Here is a 21,227-nt window from a genome sequence, read left to right as displayed (position 1 = left end):
TGTTATACAATACATGCATGTCTGTTCAATCAAGTTCATATTTATATCAAAAAACAGCTTTTTACATTAGCATGTGACGTTCAGAAAAAGCATACCCCCCGCAAACTTCCGGGGAATTTATTAACAGTTTGCTAAATTACTCACGATAAACGTTCACAAAAAGCATAACAATTATTTTAAGAATTATAGATACATTACTCCTCTATGCACTCGATATGTCCGATTTTAAAATAGCTTTTCGGATGAAGCACATTTTCCAATATTCTAAGTACATAGCCCAGCCATCACGGCTAGCTATTTAGACACCCGGCAAGATTAGCCTTCACCAAAATCCTATTTCCTATAAGAAAAATGTTCTTACCTTTCCTGTTCTTCGTCAGAATGCACTCCCAGGACTTCTACTTCAATAACAAATCTAGATTTGGTCCCAAATAATCCATCGTTATATCCAAATATCCTCTGTTTTGTTCGTGCGTTCTAGACACTATACGAATGGTAAATAACGGTCGCGCGCATGGCGCATGGCGTGACAAAAAAATGTCTAAATATTCCATTACCGTACTTCGAAGCATGTCAACCGCTGTTTAAAACCAATTTTTATGCCATTTATCTCATAGAAAAGCGATAATATTCCGACCGGGAATCTGCAATAAGCTAAACAGCCGAATGAAATTTCTCCACGGGGGCGAATCGTGCACGCGCCTCATTCAATGGTCCTCTGATCGGCCACTTGGATAAGGCGATAATCTGTTTCAGCCAGAGGCTTCCTCGTCATCGTTCAGGTTTTTCCCGGGTTCTGAGAGCCTATTGGAGCCCTGGGAATTGTCACGTTACAGCTAAGATCCTTACTCTTCAATAAAGAGATGCAAGACGCACGACTCCTTGTCAGACAGGCCACTTCCTGCATGAAACCTTGTCAGGTTTTTGCCTGCCATAGGAGTTCTGTTATACTCACAGACACCATTCAAACAGTTTTATAAACTTTAGGGTGTTTTCTATCCAAACCTGAACAATAATATGCATATTCTAGCTTCTGAGTTGGTGTAGGAGGCAGTTAAAAATGGGCACATATTTTTTCCAAAATTCTCAATACTGCCCCCTAGCCCAAACAGGTTAAGTGTGCCTTGAATTCTAAATAAATCACTGAAAGTGTCACCAGCAAACTCTCCCAGATATTAATTTGTGGAAAAGTTAATTTGTTGAATTTCTTTCCTTCTTAATGCGTTTGAATCAAAATGAAAATTGAGCTCATTGGCCAGATGGAAGCCACTCCTCAGTAAAAGGCACATGACAGCCAAAAGGCACCTAAAGACTCTCAGACCATGAGAAACAAGATTCTCTGGTCTGATGAAACCAAGATTGAACTCTTTGGCCTGATTGCCAAGTGTCACGTCTGGAGGAAACCTGGCACCATCCCTACGTTGAAACATGGTGGTAGCAGCATCATGCTGTGGGGGTGTTTTTCAGCGGCAGGGATTGGGAGACTAGTCAGGATCAAGGCAAAGATGGACGGAGCAAAGTACAAAGAGATCCTTGATGAAAACCTGCTCCAGAGCGCTCAGGACTTCAGACTGGGGCGAAGGTTCACCTTCTAACAGGACAACGACCCTAAGCACACAGCCAAGACATCACAGGAGTGGCTTTGGGACAAGTCTCTTTATGTACTTGAGTGAGCCAGCCAGAGCCCGGACTTGAACATCTCTGGAGAGACCTGAAAATAGCTTTTCAGTAATGCTCCCCATCCAACCTGACAGAGCTTGAGAGGATCTGCAGAGAAGAATGGGAGTAACTCCCCAAATACAGGTGTGCCAAGTTTGTAGCATAATACATGAGAAGACTCAAGGCTGTAATCGCTGCCAAAGGTGCTTTAACAAAGTACTGTGTAAAAGGTTTGAAAACTTATGTAAGGTATTTGTTTTTTTATTTTAATAAATTAGCTAACATTTCTAAAACCAGTTTTTGCTTTGTCATTATGGGGTATTGTGTGTCGATTGATGAGGGAAAAAATCTATTTAATCAATTTTAGAAGAAGGCTGTAACGTAATTGTAATGATGTGCGCTGAGAGTCTGGAAGCAAATTCAGGGAGTGGGTGTTAATAAAATAAACCGAACATAATACAAACCAAGAACCTCGAACAACGCAGACATGAAACAATGACACCTGGGGAAGGAACCAAAGGGAGTGACATATATAGGGCAGGTAATCAAGGAAGTGATGGAGTCCAGGTGAGTCTGACGACGTGTAGGTGCGGGTAACGATGGTGACAGGTGTGCACCATTGTGAGCAGCCTGGTGACCTAGAGGCCAGAGAGGGAGCACACGTGACAGAAATAAAATGTGAAACAAGTCAAGGGGTCTGAATATTTCTCCATATTATTTGTGTATTTTATTTGATATATAAGGGTATGCATTTGTAGTGTTAATGTATGAGTCTATGTGAACCAGAATGTATGTTGGATCATATGTGTGTTGGTGGGTGCTGTTCATTGTGTGGCTTGATGGAGATGGATAGTGAGCCATGGTAAGAGTGTGGGAGGGACTGTCGTTATGGCTGGCTGTAGCTTTATATCTCCTGATGGATCAGTGTCAGCACTTCACTTCTGGGGCTCAAGAGGTGCACCTAATGGTTGATCATCTCATCTCCTTTCTCTGTCACTGTCCTGTTTCTCTCTGTCGCTTTCTGTGTATGTCTCTGTCCCTTTCTTTTCCTGTTTCTGTCTCTATCTCTTCCTCTGTTTCTGTCTCTGCCTGTTGCTATGTCTTTTTCTCTCTCTGTTTCTGTCTGTCTCTGCCTCTGTTTCTCTCTCGCTCTGTTTCTCTCTTTCTTTGTCTGTCACTATGCCTCTGTCTCTTCCTGTCTCTGTCTCTTCCTCTGTCTCTGTCTGTTTCTTTCACTGTGTCGATGTCTCTCTCACACACCCACACAAACACATACACATATCAAGGTGTGCACCCCCATAAGACGTTGCTCCAGCCTACTATCTTCAGGCAACTCTGAACAGCCAGTGTGTAATTAGACCTCTGCTCTTGCTGTGATTTGATAGATTATTAGATGTTCTTCATTGTTTTATACAGATGTCTTTTATTTTTTTACGAATTTGTTTGATTTCATGGATTGTGTTACCTCTTTGAGTAAAAAGGTTCCTTCCTGTTGCATCTGTTTGTCAAGAAACAAAACTCATATCATGCTTATCCTGTATATAGTGGAAGTAAAATAGGGAAGGACTGTCATAATAATCCAAGAGCTAGCTCCCATCAACCACTGCTGTTTCAAAGATGTGCTTTTTTTTCTCAAATTGTTTTCTTCAAAATGACCTTCTTTGGTCCTTTCAGTCACTGTGAATATGCCTGCAGAAGAAGCACATCATTAAGCTCTATTTTCTGTCCGCAACTGGAGGCATGGAACGTTGGTGTTAGAGGGAAGAAACAATGCCGTCTTGGGAATTGACAGGATTTCAAACGTATTGTCATGCATACGCTCACAGCAAAATAACGCATGCTGCGTCATTGATATAAGAGTGGGCTCAAAATTGAGAAATCCACGGCATTAATGATGTACAGCGTGATGAACATTCCATTCCTTTTAATAAGTGGCAGTTTTGTTTGTATGAAAATTCTTACATATTCCTTTTAAGATTGTGACCAAGAAAATTCCAATGTGAACAGTTCCTATTTGGGTAAACCAAAAATGTTTTTATATGTAGGTATCAGTATTTTGTCTCCCCCATACCCCAACTTCTTGTCTTGCCAAATTTTTAAGGAGTTTTGTTTACACACCTCCTTGACAGTAAAAACAGCCACAAAAACAGCCACATTTTAAACTCCTTCCGATATGACACTAAAACCACCTGTGATGTACAGCGTGATGAATGTATCACTCAGTGATGTACAGCGTGATGAATGTATCACTCAGTGATGTACAGCGTGATGAATGTATCACTCAGTGATGTACAGCGTGATGAATGCATCACTCAGTGATGTACAGCGTGATGAATGTATCACTCAGTGATGTACAGCGTGATGAATGTATCACTCAGTGATGTACAGCGTGATGAATGTATCACTCAGTGATGTACAGCGTGATGAATGTATCACTCAGTGATGTACAGCGTGATGAATGTATCACTCAGTGATGTACAGCGTGATGAATGTATCACTCAGTGATGTACAGCGTGATGAATGTATCACTCAGTGATGTACAGCGTGATGAATGTATCACTCAGTGATGTACAGCGTGATGTGCTCAACACACTGATGGACGTTTCTTACTGTGTTCTTTCTGTAAACCTACTATGTTTTGTGTAGTATGTGTGTATCCTTGTAGATGCAGACATTTTTATGTTTACATGACCCTTGTGTTTTTTCCCCTCCACAGCTGCAGTACTGAAGTATGAGAATAACGTGATGAACATCCGGCAGTTCAACTGCTCCCCTCATCCCTACTGGCTGCCCAACTTCATGGACGTATTCACCTGGTCCCTGCCGTTTGTGGGGGAGAAAGGTACCACTACCATCCTTTCCCAATCCTTAGTAGACCATGTCTATGTGTAATGATGACTATATGCGCTGTTTTAATCATTTTAATCATTCATTTGAGCTGAGTGGTGAGAGTCATCTTCATTTGCTAGTCTAGACAAACATTCAGCAGGACACTTCCATGTTCTCTGACTGATGGGCTCAGAGATGACCGTGTTCTTCTAGATTTACCCTCTTGCTACATTTTATCGTAAACAAATATGTACAGCAGCGCCCTCATCTGATAGCTTTTGACCTCTCTCCAGTCACAGAGATGCTGGTGAACGTGTTGAGCATCTGCTCTGACGACGAGCTCATGAACGACGGAGACGACCTAGAGATCTTAGATGGTGAGTCACTGGTATACAGTACTGTTAAGAGCCCATTAGAACTGCAGCGTCTCACACTCTTCTCCCTGGCATACAGTAGGTCCCGATAAACAAGTAAAAGCACGTACTATTATGGTATTTGTAGATGATATGTCCTCTGGGTGTTTATTTGTTATGAGGGGCTCATTGAATTACCAGTAAAGAATATAAATGGATCATTTCAATGTGGCCCATAGACTCACTCCTGATATCTGAAAATGAGTGTTGTCTTTTTCTAGCCAACGCAGCTGCAGCTCGGAAGGAGGTGATCAGGAACAAGATCCGTGCCATTGGGAAAATGGCCACGATGTTCAAAGTGCTTCGGTAAAAACGTTCTCCACCTCGCCTCACATCAGCCTTCTACTGTAGCTGTTGCACATGAACACATCTCTAATACTGAGCATAGAGTTATTATAATAGAGTGGATATACAGTAGAAGCATACATGAGTGACCATTGTGGATGTCCTCTGACCTGTATGTGGTGCTGTTCCGTGTGTCCTGCAGGGAGGAGAGTGAGAACGTGTTGACGCTGAAGGGTCTGACGCCTACTGGCATGCTGCCCAGCGGTGTGCTCTCCGGGGGCAAACAGACCCTACAGAGTGGTGAGGATGAGGCCCAGGCCAGGGCTGTTCTATCCCTCCCTCCCTCCCCTCACTGTCTGTCCGTTCCTCTTTCTATCACTGTGACTCTTCTCTTTGTCACAGTCTCCGTCGCTCTCCCTCTCTCCGTGGGTCTTTGTCTTCGTATTCGTCCTCTGGTCCCTTTGTTTCTGACCCAGGTTTGGGCAGCCACCCTTGACTCTGGAGACCTGCAGATTCTGCCCCCTTTAGCTACAGCTGACACTAGAGAGAGAGAGGCAGTCATCTCACCATCTCACCTCACCAGTCATCTCACCTCACCAGTCATCTCACCTCACCAGTCATCTCGCCATCTCACCTCACCAGTCATCTCACCATCTCACCTCACCAGTCATCTCACCTCACCAGTCATCTCACCTCACCAGTCATTTCGCCAGCTCACCTCACCAGTCATCTCGCCATCTCACCTCACCAGTCATCTCACCTCACCAGTCATCTCACCTCACCAGCCTTCTCGCCATCTCACCTCACCAGTCACCTCGTCATCTCACCTCACCAGTCACCTCGTCATCTCACCTCACCAGTCATCTCACCTCACCAGTCACCTCATCATCTCACCTCACCAGTCACCCCGTCATCTCACCTCACCAATCACCTCGTCATCTCACCTCACCAGTTATCTCACCTCACCAGTCACCTCGTCATCTCACCTCACCAGTCACCCCGTCATCTCATCTCACCAGTCAGCTCGTCATCTCACCTCACCAGTCACCTCGTCATCTCACCTCACCAGTTATCTCACCTCACCAGTCACCTCGTCATCTCATCTCACCAGTCACCCCGTCATCTCATCTCACCAGTCAGCTCGTCATCTCACCTCACCAGTCACCTCGTCATCTCACCTCACCAGTCATCTCGTCATGTCATCTCGTCATCTCACCTCACCAGTCGTCTCACCTCGTCATCTCACCTCACCAGTCATCTCTCCTCACCGTCTCACCTCACCAGTCGTCTCACCTCACCGTCTCACCTCGCCAGTCATCTCTCCTCACCGTCTCACCTCGCCAGTCGTCTCACCTCACCGTCTCACCTCGCCAGTCGTCTCACCTCACCGTCTCACCTCGCCAGTCGTCTCACCTCACCGTCTCACCTCGCCAGTCATCTCTCCTCACCGTCTCACCTCGCCAGTCGTCTCACCTCACCGTCTCACCTCGCCAGTCATCTCTCCTCACCGTCTCACCTCGCCAGTCGTCTCACCTCACCGTCTCACCTCGCCAGTCGTCTCACCTCACCGTCTCACCTCACCAGTCGTCTCACCTCACCGTCTCACCTCGCCAGTCGTCTCACCTCGCCAGTCGTCTCACCTCACCAGTCGTCTCACCTCACCGTCTCACCTCGCCAGTCGTCTCTCACCAGTCTTCTCACCATCTCACCTCGCCAGTCATCTCACCTCACCAGTCATCTCACCATCTCACCTCACCAGTCATCTCACCTCACCTGTGTTTACTCCCATTGAGTTGACCTTCGAAATTCTGGATGCCTCCCACGAGTTCAGTCAGGTCCTGTGGCCCTCCAGAGTCTCTCAAGCCCAGCCTTCCCCAGGCCTCTGGCCACTCAGTCTGGCTGTGTTGCTGCGGCACATGCGTCTCTCACTGCCTGGTCTCTTGCTGGTCTCTAGCTAGCTGCCTACCTACCGCCGGGGGCTGCATTCTGCATTCTGCATGGCTTTGTCAGAAGTAACTCGCTCCCCTCCTTTCCCCCCCCAGCCACCACCGAGGCCATTGAAGCAATCGACACAGAAACTGAGGACGGAGAAGGTAAAGCTGTGTCCCCCACCCCACTCCTCTCAGCAGGCTGGCCTGCAGGACATGCATTGGGTCAACTACCCATCAGTTACAATAGTAGTACATATTCAGCCTGCATTTAACAACTTATCAGGGGGACAGTTGGATTTAGAATGGGTAGCACGGAACTTTGCAGTATCTTGATTACAAGATATCTCAACTATATCAGTTATGATGTAAGGATCAAGAGATGTATTTTACATTAATTACATGGTGTGCTCAGGAAAAACAAAGCCTTTTCGAAGTTTGATCAAGTTTGATACCTTACACATAAATATAAACACATGGATTTGTTATTGTATGTAAGTAATTTAAGTCATGCAAAGTGAGGTGCTACCAAGAGCTGCATGATAGTTTCGGGTATCTTTTTATGCTCAGGCATGATTCCTTCTTTTATTTTTTGGATCTGGCTTATCTTCCGCCCCCATCTGGTTCAAAGATGCATCGCATGCAGGGAGAACAGGAGACAGGCGAGCGCTAAGGTGAAATACAGTATGCATCATGAAGTCAATTGAATGGTATCATGAGCATGATGTGTCATCTATGTGAACAATAGAGTCTCCAAAGATAGTGAATAAATGAAGATGTCCCACTCAGGCCATTTACCATTGAAAAATATTGTTAGAGATCCAGTCTGCTTAAGGAGTGGCTCTCCAATAGGCACCAATGTGTTAGCAGCTGGGTCTGGTCTGCTTAGTTTGTTGTCTGTATATGAACCAGAAAAAAGGAGCGTGTGAGATGTCTCGCTTCCTCTTCCATCTCTGGAGTCTCTGGACACCTGATGCTCTCACAATGACCTGACAATGTCATGATGCAGCATTTGACAGCTGCAGTTAAACATCTACCTGCATCGCGACAGGCTTAAGTGAACGAGCATGAACTAATACACGTGATACACATGATTACACATGATTATGTCATGCAACTGGTACTGTAATGTCATGTTGGCTTCATGATACATAATTATAACAACCGTAAACAAGGGTGCTATTCTAGCAAACAAGGGTGCTTTTCCACGAGGGGAAGTTTGTCTAAGTTATTAAAGGAGGGTGCCATTCTAGTAAATGAGGGTGCAATTCTAGTAAAGGAGGGTTCTATTGTTGTAAACAGGTGTACTATTCTAGTAAACATGGGTTCTATTGTTGTAAACAAGTATGCAATTCTAGTAAAGGAGGGTTCTATTGTTGTAAAAAAAGTGTACTATTCTAGTAAACAAGGGTTCTATTGTTGTAAACAAGTGTGGTATTCTAGTAAACAAGGGTTCTATTGTTGTAAACAAGGGTGCAATTCTAGTAAAGGAGGGTTCTATTGTTGTAAACAAGTGTGTTATTCTAGTAAAGGAGGGTTCGATTGTTGTAAACAAGTGTGTTATTCTAGTAAAGGAGGGTTCTATTGTTGTAAACAAGTGTGTTATTCTAGTAAAGGAGGGTTCTATTGTTGTAAACAAGTGTGCTATTCTAGTAAAGTAGGGTTCTATTGTTGTAAACAAGTGTGTTATTCTAGTAAAGGAGGGTTCTATTGTTGTAAACAAGTGTGTGATTCTAGTAAAGGAGGGTTCTATTGTTGTAAACAACTGTGCGATTCTAGAAAAGTAGGGTTCTATTGTTGTAAACAAGTGTGCTTTTCTAGTAAAGTAGGGTTCTATTGTTGTAAACAAGTGTGTTATTCTAGTAAAGTAGGGTTCTATTGTTGTAAACAAGTGTGCTATTCTAGTAAAAGAGGGTTCTATTGCTATAAACAAGTGTGTTATTCTAGTAAAGTAAGGTTCTATTGTTGTAAACAAGTGTGCTATTCTAGTAAAGGAGGGTTCTATTGTTGTAAACGTTGTAAATCGTGGTTGTTTGTCTGTGAGTTGCTGGCTGAGTGTCGTTGACTCATTCTCTCAGATATTTCTTTCAGAGGAGCCTGTGGATATCTTAAGGTTTCTGATATCACTCTGTCCACAATTAAATCTATTCAAATCGTCTTTATTTTACTCTCAGCTGTGTTCAGATGTCTTTCAATACTTGTGTCAAAATATCTTTGAATTCACAATGCTAGCTTTGACTGCTGTGTGACATGAGAACGTAGCAAAAATATAAACATTTTCAAAGGCTGCGTTTAGACAGGCAGCCCATTTCTATCCTCTGCCGAGTCCCCAACAACTGGATATTCCAATTTTCATGGGAAATGGAAAGAAAGCCTGCGACACAACTTCTGCTTTTGGACATTACCAAGGCGACACTCCATCTTAACTCCTCCTCCACATTTACTGGATTGGTTGAACAGTGCAGAAGAGAACCTCCCCCGCCAGTTTTTTTTCTTCTTAAGACCAGTATGTTTCTTTTACGCCTGCAACATTAGGTGATATTTTGATCAATCACATCAGATCTTTTCACAGCAGATTTTTTTTCAAAGCTGATCTGATTGGTCAAAAGACCAGAATTGGGTTGAATCAGAATTGGGTTGCCTGTCTAAATGAAGCCTTACATTCAGGCCAAAGTATGGTACTTCCCAATAATATTTGATGTAAAATGCATATAATGTAGGTTATGTTTAACCATTTTCCTATGAGAGTGCACAAAGAGGTATATCAAAGGATTTAAAATCAAGGTTTATAATTTATAAATTATGTCATGATACAGTGAAACTGATTCCCTGTATGTCCTCTCTCTCCTCCCACCTGTCCTCCCTGCAGCCATCCGTGGGTTCTCTCCCCAGCATAAGATTGCCAGCTTCGAGGAGGCCAAGGGCCTAGACCGTATCAATGAGCGCATGCCTCCCCGAAGAGTCGGGGTCAACCACGTGGGACAGTCCATGGGCAAGATGAACATGTCCGAGGCCAACGGCACGGAAGACAATGACAATGACAACAGCAACAGCCAGTGATGTTTCGCCCCGCGGCCCGCCCCAGAGTCCATGTGACTGCCGTGCTGTGTGCCAAGACATCGCCAAATCGTGATATCAGGCCTCAGAATATAGACATAACATAACACACCCACAGACAACACAACATCTGCATCTACCGCCTGCTGCTCTTTCATCCAATTAGAGAAACAAATCAAATGTTACATCTCGTTCAAATGGGTAAGGTGGTTTATTTTTTAGACGCCAGGTCCCCACAAAGGGAAACTGAGCACAGAAGGGAGTGGGGCCAGAGCTTAGGACAGGGAGGAGGAGAGGAGAGGCCAGCGGGGGCGGGATGTAGGGGAACCTGTTGGGATGAGGGCCAGGGGTGTGGTCCTGTGGGTGTGTTTGTTGTTCCCTCTCTCAATCCGATCACAGACCAAGTGGGCAGGGTTTGGAGTCCCACGCGTTCTCCCATGTCTGTTACAGTACGTCCTCATGGGGTCTGACACAAGACACTCTGGTACAGTACCCATGTCACACACACATTTTACTATTTTGAATCAGTTTCATTCAAGATCTCATCTCATACAGAAATGATCTCGCTAGTCAACATGTTTTGCTACTAGTATTAATGAATACAAATAAAAAAAATACTAAATCTTGTTTGTAAGAAAGGACATTTGAAAATGAAAAATATGTAGATTTTACTACTTGCAATGCGATCTTACCTGAAAACTTTTCTTTCTTGATTTATTTTGTGGTAAGATGCCATGAGCCTGCGGGGGAAGGGGTAGGGGTGGAACATGGGCTTGACTATGGCCTCTCCACCAACCAAAGCCACAGTCTGTCATGTCCCAGCTCGGGGTCTACCTTCTGTCACCCTCTACCTGATTGTTTCTCACCTGCCTGTAACTAAAGAGAGAATGCACATAGAACGTCAAATCTTCTGTTGCAGTAAAAAATGATCTAAAATATATATATATAATGAGTTATAAAGATGGACAATAACGAAGACAACGTTTTTTAACAGCATCCACGGTATGGAACGCATCGATGCATGCAATTAAGTTCCTTATTGATATGTGAAATTATAATTGTGATGTTTCAATATAGTAGACTTGAATTATTTATTTCATCAAATTTTATTTGTAAAGTTGCCCTTTGTTTTTATATAATAATTTTTTATTCTTGCGTCCTTTGATTATTTTGTTTTTCTTTTTTTTTTCATCAATATTTTTCGTTTTTTATATTACTCTTGGTTTATTTAATTTGATTGTTTTGCTGTACAGGCACATATGCTCTTTTTAAGGTGTGAAGCCTTTTTCTGTTCTGTTGGTGTACAGAAGTTGTTCAATTGTGTGAATGAACATATTACTCAGTGAAAAGCAACATTCAGGCTGCCAAAGCATGATCGCATGGTTTGTTCAAATGTAAACAAATTGGACACAATGAAAATCCTGTGTCTCACTTACTTTTAAAAGGAAAACAATATATTCTCATTATAATTCTTGATGATATTGGTATTATTCTCACAATTAAGCTTAAGGTTATTTTTTCCTTCCACTGTTTTCTGATCCTTGTTTGGTCTAGACGTGGTTTATTTTGAAGAAGGAATTTCATGGATTTTGTGACAGTTTTTTCTTGTAATTTTCTCCGGAACTAAGTTTTGCCATTTGACTTCATAAACAATACACACATTGTAAGCATGCCCTATGGGACAAATCACGTTTTTTACTCTTGAATAAAATATGCATGAACCAATAGTGTGGCTTCCAGTTTCTCATCAATAGATAGGAAATATATTCCCACATTGTGCAACGGGATGGGACTAGGATGCCTTTCCACAATTTAGGCCGCGCCCAATACAATATGCTCCGTGGGATAAAGTTACATAAACATTTACATCATTTAGCAGACGCTCTTATCCAGAGCGACTTACAGTAGTGAATGCATACATTTCATACAATTTCATACATTTTTTTTCTGTGTGTGTGTGTGTGTGTGTGTGTGTGTGTGTGTGTGTGTAAAATGTGCAGCTTCACTGTTTTCAAGGGAACTGCTTTTTCACAGTCAACCTGAATCCCAAACAGTGGGCGAATGTGCTTTTCTCTACAGTTTCCATGAGGGCATTCCATCTGCTTCCTGCCATTCTTCCACAGGAAATTCTGGGAACAGCGTCAGACAGGCCATGGCAACCACTCCCACCTCACACTGAACCCACGGTAGAGGGCAAGTAACTACTAACCACCACTCTATGCAACACGACGGCAACATCTCGCTTCCAGGACCTTAACCATACTCTCTCATTAACACAGGCAAATACACACAGACACACACTCAGGCCACAAGTTGAGAGAGCTGCCATACACGGACACACTCAGAGAGACTCCATACTCTCTCTAGTACGTTCATGACAGTGGGTTCTCTTGCCCTGAGTGACCCCACACATTTTACACATTCAATAATACATACACACAGTGGGAATTTGCAAAGCTCCAGACAGAGGAAAAGCTGTGGATTTGGACATGGATCTGCTTCTGTATCCTGTCCCTCTGCTGAGTGTGTTTCTCCTCATTCCAGCAGGTAGGTTTAGATTAATAAAGGCAACACGGCCAGATTACGGGTACTAGTCTTACATAGATATTGCTTCAATAGTCTTTCAACTCTCTGTTTGACATCCAATTTGGTTAACGTATTACTTTGAGCAGTTTCCTCTCTTGATAGAAATTGTACTTGTACATTAAACGTATCACGCTAGAGAAACGGGAGATGACTAAATATAGTGCTTGTTAATGATATCAGATGTGTTTAATTAGCCAGAGGACAAAAGCTGTTTTGATACTGTGGTGTTCAGTGGAAGCTAGACCTTACTAGAGCTGTTTGTTACAGTTTCAGCCCAATCTGCCATCAATCAGACCAACCAGATAGAGGTTTCCATGGGTGAGTTTAGGCCTAGTTGGCTTTAACTCTCTGACTCTGGTTAAGAATGAATTCATTTGGTTGGATAAATTATTTTGACTGGGGAACTGCTTGATCACCAGAGCTGTTTAACCATCCTCAGAAACTGATATTGTAGTCAACATTCAAGAATCACCTGACCATGTAGGTCACTGTTATTTGATGAAGATATTTCAACCCACAGTGACCTCACCCACAACACTGTCATCCAACACTATTCATGTGGCTGGCAGCGTAACCACCCCAACTACAGCCCATCCAATGACTGATGTGACATCATCCCCAGCACTCTCACCGCCAGGTAACTCTGGTCTTCTATAGGGCTTATCTGCTGTGTTTTCTCACTGCTAATGTTTGAGTAGAACTGAGAGAAAGTATTGCGTTTATTTTGTTGTTTTTCTAGGGAACAACCCTCTTGTGACAACCCTCAGTGTCCTGCAATCAACAACCTCACCTGGTAATACAGAGAAAATGTAGCATTCTGTACTAAATCAAAATCAAATCCAATGTTATTGGTCACATACACATATTTAGCAGATGTTATTGCGGGTGTAGTGAAATCCTTGTGTTACTAGCGTCCAACAGAGGGCTACAATAAACCTAAGGCATTAAGAGTTTTGTTGATGTTGTTGTGGACGTGTTTCAGGAAATGACAGCAGTGACAATGAGGCACCCACATCCTCACTTCGACTATCGTGTCCTAATGTCAGAAGCTCTGCTCAGACTAAAATACCTAGTACGCACTCACAAGACACTGCTGCTGGACCAGGTAAACACTATTTCTCTGTCTGTCTTAGTCCTCTGTCTACTGATGACAAGTTGATGTGCCTTTTGTCTGAATGCTGTGCTTTACAGAGGTGAGGAATTCTGAGAAAGCCATGTGTCATTCACAGGGCACATTTTTTTTACTTTTTTTTTATTTAACCTTTATTTAACCAGGTAAGCTAGTTGAGAACAAGTTCTCATTTACAACTGTGACCTGGCCATGTCACTTGTGTGTTATGATCACAAGCTGCATTTACGGTCAACCTTACATGTGTGCCATATAACAATCTCCATGTCCTAATATCTTTGAAAATGAGCATTTCTCATGTGGTGTTTGCTGTAAGTTGACTTACATGCCTGTTTATGTGTTCAGTCTTAGGATCAACAGCTGCTGCAACAGCAACTACTTCGACCTCTGTGACTTCCCCTGAGGGACCCAAAGGGACACACACAGACATCCCTCCCACTCAGTCACCGGACAAGAGCCTCACCATGCTCGCCTTTGGTATGCTTAACGATACATGATGATGATGATGATGACGATGATTAAAACGTTGTTATGTAACAGTGCAATGTTAATATCCTATACTCAGGTGGAGTACAACTAACTCTGTCTGGGATGTTGCTCCCCTACAGGTGTCATGAGTTTAATCCTCATTCTCGTCATTATCATGGTGGTTTTAGTAACAGTGGTCAACCTAAAAGACAAGTGCAGCAACTCCAAGGAGGAAGGTAAATGTAAAGGATGATCATTCATGTGAGAAAATGGATACATGAGAGTAACAGTATCTATATGTATGCTATGTGTATCCATGTTAACACCTGTAAAGATCTCTCTTCTTAGACGCTAACTACCATTAGCGTTTATTCATGAAGGTATCTTCTGGCCGGGGGAGTTTTGTTAAGTGCCCTGACGCTTGTTCTGAACGTTAACACACTTTGGCTTGCGGTACGGTTTTGGAAACATAAGGAATGTATCTTTCATGTCAGTGAGAAATTATATTTAAAAAAAATGTAAATTACCACACACCTTTATAGGGTTAGGGTTAGTGTTCCCCCACAGCCATATTCCCATGTTACAGCGCTTGTTTAAGGAAGACAGACAACAGAGATAACCACATGTACTAATTAGCTATATAGCACGCTCCTAACATCTGTGTGGAAGCATAACTCGGAAGGAAGTGTAGTGGAACTGTAGTTTGTCAGCCGTATACATCTGTGCAAACCTGCTACAGTAAGTGTATATTTTTTATTTGAAAGATTTTTTCTCACTGATATGAAAGATACGTTCCATATGTTTAGAAAAAGTGTATCGCAAGCGATGATTATTGACGTTGCTAAACATTAAAACAGAGCTTCTGGATTACAGTTCACATGGTCGCACCGGTAAGCAGCGCTTATAGCTGAGAACCCTTGGGACAAGGCAGAATGCCTTGTTAATGCCTGGGGTTCTCCAGAGCTATGCCCATGCCAGCTTGAGAAGAGAGTAGTTATAGTAAATGAAGAGCATCATGTCAAACATGCCAGACAAAGAGAATCACCACAGTTTCTGTTCCACAGGTAAAAAGAGCAGTGATTCTGTGGTGTCTGAAAGGTATGCACACCAAAGTATACACATGCATAGTGTTGATAGGGTACGACAAAACTGAATGTGTCTCTGTTTATGTTTGTAATTCATCAATTTTTTTCCATAGCAATGTCACGTTTAGTGGAGAAAAAGAGAGCATCACTTTGATCTCCATGAAGACCATTAACACAGAAACTGGTAGGGAAAATGTCACAGTAGTGCTTCACTTTGAAATAGTCCCCAAACCAATATTGAGGGGCCTCTGTTTTTGTTCCTTATAATAGTTATAATTGCTGATGATTATTGGGGGGAAATGGGCTTGATATTCACGGTGATACAAGACATGTGGGAGTATGGTGTGAGCCTAAAACATCTCTCTCTTTTTCCCCAGACACAGACTCCCCCCAGGTCTCCTCCATTCACAGTACAACACTGGACTATGAGGAGCAGGAGCTAAACACAGACCTACTGAACAATAAGGTGGGCTCAGGAAATAACTCTTCACCAGCACTAACTGCAATGGATACAACCACTTCTTATAGAGAATGGATAAAAGCACATATCCAATGGATTGAAGTTAATATTGCATATTGTGTTCTTTTTTTCAGCTGGTGTGAAAATAAAGACCCTAGATGTTCCGTTCCAAAACACAGAAATCACCAAACTACTCAAACAAAATAGTACAGTGATTGTTCTATACATCTGAGATCAAGTTACCTGGAGTCCACACAGGACCTGAATTCATACCTGTGGGGATATTATACATTAAGCTAGAACTAGGCCTATCGTTGTGTCTCATGTTGCCATTCTAATACAAATATCACATGTATTTGTGTGATGATATCAAAACTGCCTTTATGGAGATAATGTTGTGTGTTCTGTTTCATATATTTTGTAATTTTATTTCACCTTTATTTAACCAGGTAGGCCAGTTGAGAGCAAGTTCTCATTTACTACTGCGACCTGGCCAAGATAAAGCAAAGCAGTGCGACAAAAACAACACAGAGTTACACATGGGATAAACAAACGTACAGTCAATAACACAATAGAAAAATCTGTATACAGTGTGTGCAAATTAAGTAAGGAGATAAGGCAATAAATAGGCCAATAGTGGTGAAGTATTTCAAATTTAGCAATTTACACTGGAGTGATATGTGCAGATGAGGATGTGCAAGTAGAAATACTGGTGTGCAAAAGAGCAGAAAAACAAAAACAAATATGGGAGGAGGTAGGTAGTTGGTTGGATGGGCTATTTACAGATGGGCTGTTTACAGCTGCAGCGATCAGTAAGCTGCTCTGATAGCTGACGCTTAAAGTTAGTGAGGGAGATATGTCTCCAACTTCAGTGATTTTTGCAATTCGTTCCAGTCATTGGCAGCAGAGAACTGGAAGGAAAGGCAGCCAAACGAGGTGTTGGCTTTGGGGATGACCAGTGAAATATACCTGCTGGAGTGCATGCTACGGGTGGGTGTTGCTATGGTGACCAGTGAGCTGAGATAAGGCGGAGCTTTACCTAGCAAAAACGTATAGATGACCTGGAGCCAGTGGGTTTGGCGACGAATTGGCGACGAATATGTAGCGAGGACCAGCCAATGAGAGCATACAGGTCACAGTGGTGGGTAGTATATGGGGCTTTGGTGACAAAACTGATGGCACTGTGATAGACTGCATCCAATTTGCTGAGTAGAGTGTTGAGGCTATTTTGTAAAGGACATCGGCGAAGTCAAGGATCGGTAGGATAGTCAGTTTTACGAGGGTATGTTTGGCAGCATGAGTGAAGGAGGCTTTGTTTCGAAACAGGAAGCCGATTCTAGATTTAACTTTGGATTGGAGATGCTTAATGTGAGTCTGGAAGGAGAGTTTACAGTCTAACCAGACACCTAGGTATTTATAGTTGTCCACATATTCGAAGTCAAAACCGTCCAGAGTAGTGATGCTAGTCAGGCGGGCGGGTGCGGGCAGCGATCAGTTGAAGAGCATGCATTTCGTTTTACTTGCGTTTAAGAGCAGTTGGAGGCCACGGAAGGAGTGTTGTATGGTGTTGAAGCTCGTTTAGAAGTTGTTAACACAGTGTCCAAAATAGGGCCAGATGTGTACAGAATGGTGTCGTCTGTGTAAAGGTGGATCAAAGAATCACCCACAGCAAGAGTGACATCATTGATAAATACAGAGAAAAGAGTTGGCTCGAGAATTGAACCCTGTGGCACCCCCATAGAGACTGCCAGAGGTCCGGACAACAGGCCCTCCAATTTGACACACTGAACTCTATCTGAGAAGTAGTTAGTGAACCAGGCGAAGCAGTCATTTGAGAAACCAAGGCTGTTGAATCTGCCGATAAGAATACGGTGATTGACAGAGTCGAAAGCATTGGCCAGATCGATGAAGACGGCTGCACAGTACTGTATTTTATCGATGGCGGTTATGATATCGTTTAGGACCTTGAGTGTGGCTGAGGTGCACCCGTGACCAGCTCGGAAACCAGACTGCATAGCGGAGAAGGTACGGTGGGAATCGAAATCGTCGGTGATCTATTTGTTCACTTGGCTTTCGAAGACTTTAGAAAGGCAGGGCAGGATTGATTTAGGTTGGTAACAGTTTGGGTCTAGAGTGTCTCCCCATTTGAAGAGGCTGCTTTCCAATCTTCAGGATCTCAGACGGTACGAAAGAGAGGTTGAACAGACTAGTAATAGGTGTTGCAGCAATTGCGGTGGATAATTTTCGGAAGAGAGGGTCCAGATTGTCTAGCCCAGCTGATTTGTAGGGATCCAGACTTTGCAGCTCTTTCAGAACATCATCTGTCTGGATTTGGGGCTTGGGCCAGTTGCTACAGGGGGTGCAGAGCTGTTGGCCGGGGTTGGGGTAGCCAGGTGGAAAGTATGGCCAGCCGTAGAGAAATGCTTATTGAAATTCTCGATTATCGTGGTGACATTGTTTCCTAGTCTCAGTGCAGTGGGCAGCTGGTAGGAGCTACTCTTATTTTCCATGGACTTAGTGCTGCAGGATGCACATTTCTGTTTGAAAAAGCTAGCCTTTGCTTTCCTCACCGTGTGTATTGGTTCCTGACTTCCCTGAAAAGTCGCATATCGCGGGAACTATTCGAAGCTAGTGCAGTATGCCACAGGGTGTTTTTGTGCTGGTCAAAGGCAGTCAAGTCTGGAGTGAACCAAGGGCTATATCTGTTGTTAGTTAAAAAAATTGGGAAGGGGCATGCTTATTTAAGATGGTGAGGAAAGCACTTTTAAAGAACAACAGGCATCCTCTACTGACGGGTGAGGTCAATATCCTTCCAGGATACCCAGGCCAGGTCAATTAGAAAGGCCTGCTCGCAGAAGTGTTTTAGGGAGCGTTTGACAGTGATGAGGGGTGGTCGTTTGACCGCGGACCCATAACGGTGGCAGGCAATGAGGCAGTGATCGCTGAGATCCTGGTTGAAAACAGCAGAGGTGTATTTAGAGGGCAAGTTGGTCAGGATGATATCTATGAGGGTGCCCATGTTTACGGATTTAGGGTTGTACCTGGTAGGTTCCTTGATAATTTGTGTGAGATTGAGGGCATCTAGCTTAGATTGTAGGACAGCTGGGGTGTTAAGCATATCCCAATTTAGGTCACCTAGCAGTACGAACTCTGACGATAGATGGGTGGCCTTCAATTCATATATGGTGTCCAGGACACAGCTGGGAGCTGAGGGGGGTCTATAACAAGCGGCAACAGCGAGGGACTTATTTCTGGAGAGATGGATCTTTAAAAGTAGAAGCTCGAACTGTTTGGGCATAGACCTGGATAGTATGACAGAACTCTGCAGGCTATCTCTACAGTAGATTGCAATTATGCCCCCTTTAGCAGTTCTGTCTTGACGGAAAATGTTGTAATTGGGGATGGACATTTCAGAATTTTTGGTGACCTTCCTAAGCCAGGATTCAGTCACGGCTAGGACATCAGGGTTGGTGAAGTGTGCTAAAGCAGTGAATAAAGCAAACTTAGGGAGGAGGCTTCTGGTGTTAACATGCATGAACCCAAGGCATTTGCGGTTGCAGAAGTCAGCAAATGAGAGCACCTCGGGACACACAGGGCCTGGGTTAACCTCTACATCACCAGAGGAACAGAGGAGGAGTAGGATGACGGTACGGCTAAAGGCTATAAGAACTGGTTGTCTAGTGCTTTGGGAACAGAGAATAAAAGGAGCAGATTTCTGGGCGTGGTAGGATAGATTCAGGGCATAGTGTACAGACAAGAGTATGGTAGGGTGTGAGTACAGTGGGGGTAAACCTAGGCATTGAGTGACAATGAGAGAGGTTGTATCTCTGGAGGCGCCAGTTAAGCTAGGTGCGGTCTCCACATGTGTGGGGATGGGACAAGGGGGCTATCTGAGTGATGTTGAGCGGGACTAGGAGCTCCGCAGTAAAATAAAACAAGGAGTGCTGCCCTAAACAACAGTATACAAGGCATATTAACATTAGAGAAAGGCATAAAGCAATCAGGGGTGGTAGGGTAGCCTAGTGGTTAGAGCGTCAAATAGTAACCGTAAGGTTGCAAGATCGAATCCCCGAGCTGACAAGGTAAAAGTCTGTTGTTGTTCCCCTGAACAAGGCAGTTAACCCACTGTTCCTAGGCTGTCATTGAAAATAAGAATTTGTTCTTAAATAAAGGTGTTTATTGGGAGAGCTAAGACAACAATGGTTAAAGAGCTAGGACAACAACAATGGGTAAATGGCAATGAATGGGCAGAGAGGGTCAGTTAGCTACACACAGGGCCTGAGGCTGGGGTTGACAGATAAACAAAATGAAGTACTGTGTTAATGAACTGTCCAGCAGGGATCAGCTGTGTAGCCAAGAGATCATAGGGTCCAATGAGCAGCAATAGATGAAACAGGGAGCAGTTTGGTAGTCGATTATAACACTAGGCGAGTGGGAGACAAGGTGTTCAGGAAGCTAGCGGGCCGGTGCCTAGCAGATGGATCATCACCAACATCCACAACCCAGAGGCTGGTTGAGATCACATTGGCTGAATTATATCAGCAGACCAGTTGTGATGGATTGGTGGAGGGTCCAGGCCTATACAATGAGGGAAAAAAGTATTTGATCCCCTGCTTATTTTGTACGTTTGCCCACTGACAAAGAAATGATCAGTCTATAATTTTAATGGTAGGTTTATTTGAACAGTGCGAGACAGAATAACAACAAAAAAACGCATGTCAAAAATGTTATAAATTGATATGCATTTTAATGAGGGAAATAAGTATTTGACGCCCTCTCAATCAGAAAGATTTCTGGCTCCCAGGTGTCTTTTATGCAGGTAATGAGCTGAGATTAGGAGCACACTCTTAAAGGGAGTGCTCCTAATCTCAGTTTGTTACCTGTATAAAAAACACCTGTCCACAGAAGCAATCAATCAATCAGATTCCAAACTCTCCACCATGGCCAAGACCAAAGAGCCCTCCAAGGATGTCAGGGACAAGATTGTAGACCTACACAAGGCTGGAATGGGCTACAAGACCATCGCCAAGCAGCTCGGTGAGAAGGTGACAACTGTTGGTGCAATTATTCGCAAATGGAAGAAACACAAAAGAACTGTCAATATCCCTCGGCCTGGGGCTCCATGCAAGATCTCACCTCGTGGAGTTGCAATGATCATGAGAACGGTGAGGAATCAGCCCAGAACTACACGGGAGGATCTTGTCAATGATCTTAAGGCAGCTGGGACCATAGTCACCAAGAAAACAATTGGTAACACACTACGCCGTGAAGGACTGAAATCCTGCAGCGCCCGCAAGGTCCCCCTGCTCAAGAAAGCACATATACATG

At 43.5% G+C, this 21,227-nt stretch overlaps 2 protein-coding genes across 4 annotated transcripts in view; both read left to right on the top strand.

The window, feature by feature from the left end:
* LOC106563625 (protein phosphatase 3 catalytic subunit alpha) overlaps positions 1 to 11,896 on the top strand; it is a 59,740-nt gene extending 47,844 nt beyond the window's left edge. Inside the window, exons 9-14 of one of the 2 annotated variants that reach the window (XM_014129375.3) lie at positions 4,376 to 4,501; positions 4,782 to 4,865; positions 5,123 to 5,207; positions 5,389 to 5,486; positions 7,229 to 7,279; positions 9,984 to 11,896. In XM_014129375.3, the coding sequence (XP_013984850.1) occupies positions 4,376 to 4,501; positions 4,782 to 4,865; positions 5,123 to 5,207; positions 5,389 to 5,486; positions 7,229 to 7,279; positions 9,984 to 10,174 (635 nt within the window). In that variant the 3' untranslated portion in view covers positions 10,175 to 11,896. The remainder of the gene's footprint in view (positions 1 to 4,375; positions 4,502 to 4,781; positions 4,866 to 5,122; positions 5,208 to 5,388; positions 5,487 to 7,228; positions 7,280 to 9,983) is intronic. The other variant, XM_014129376.3, reaches the window with a different exon arrangement.
* Positions 11,897 to 12,369: 473 nt separating this feature from the next.
* Positions 12,370 to 16,277, top strand: ecscr (endothelial cell surface expressed chemotaxis and apoptosis regulator). Of its 2 annotated transcripts, XM_014129374.3 has the most exons (11): positions 12,370 to 12,718; positions 13,025 to 13,075; positions 13,278 to 13,394; positions 13,497 to 13,550; positions 13,740 to 13,862; positions 14,232 to 14,363; positions 14,495 to 14,590; positions 15,419 to 15,452; positions 15,553 to 15,623; positions 15,817 to 15,905; positions 16,034 to 16,277. In XM_014129374.3, exons 1-11 carry the CDS (start codon positions 12,661 to 12,663, stop codon positions 16,040 to 16,042), a joined length of 834 nt encoding a protein of 277 aa, XP_013984849.2. In that variant the 5' UTR covers positions 12,370 to 12,660; the 3' UTR covers positions 16,043 to 16,277. The 2 variants fall into 2 exon arrangements, with proteins under 2 accessions (XP_013984849.2, XP_045546052.1); XM_045690096.2 differs by lacking the exon at positions 13,025 to 13,075.
* The last annotated feature ends 4,950 nt before the right edge of the window (positions 16,278 to 21,227 follow it).

This window comes from Salmo salar, chromosome 11, assembly GCF_965601325.2.
Source record: "Salmo salar chromosome 11, fSalSal1, whole genome shotgun sequence".
In the NCBI taxonomy this organism is placed as follows: Eukaryota; Metazoa; Chordata; class Actinopteri; order Salmoniformes; family Salmonidae; genus Salmo; species Salmo salar.
Note: the sequence above shows the minus strand (reverse complement) of the source record. Positions and strands in the feature narration are given on the sequence as shown.

What these genes read in the sequence shown, in the direction of transcription:
- ecscr (XM_014129374.3), top strand. Translation starts at nt 12,661, where the DNA reads ATGGATCTGCTTCTGTATCCTGTCCCTCTGCTGAGTGTGTTTCTCCTC. An exon ending in AGACACTGCTGCTGGACCAG is followed by an intron (nt 13,863 to 14,231) that starts GTAAACACTATT and finishes TTATGTGTTCAG; the next exon opens with TCTTAGGATCAACAGCTGCT. An exon ending in CAGCAACTCCAAGGAGGAAG is followed by an intron (nt 14,591 to 15,418) that starts GTAAATGTAAAG and finishes TCTGTTCCACAG; the next exon opens with GTAAAAAGAGCAGTGATTCT.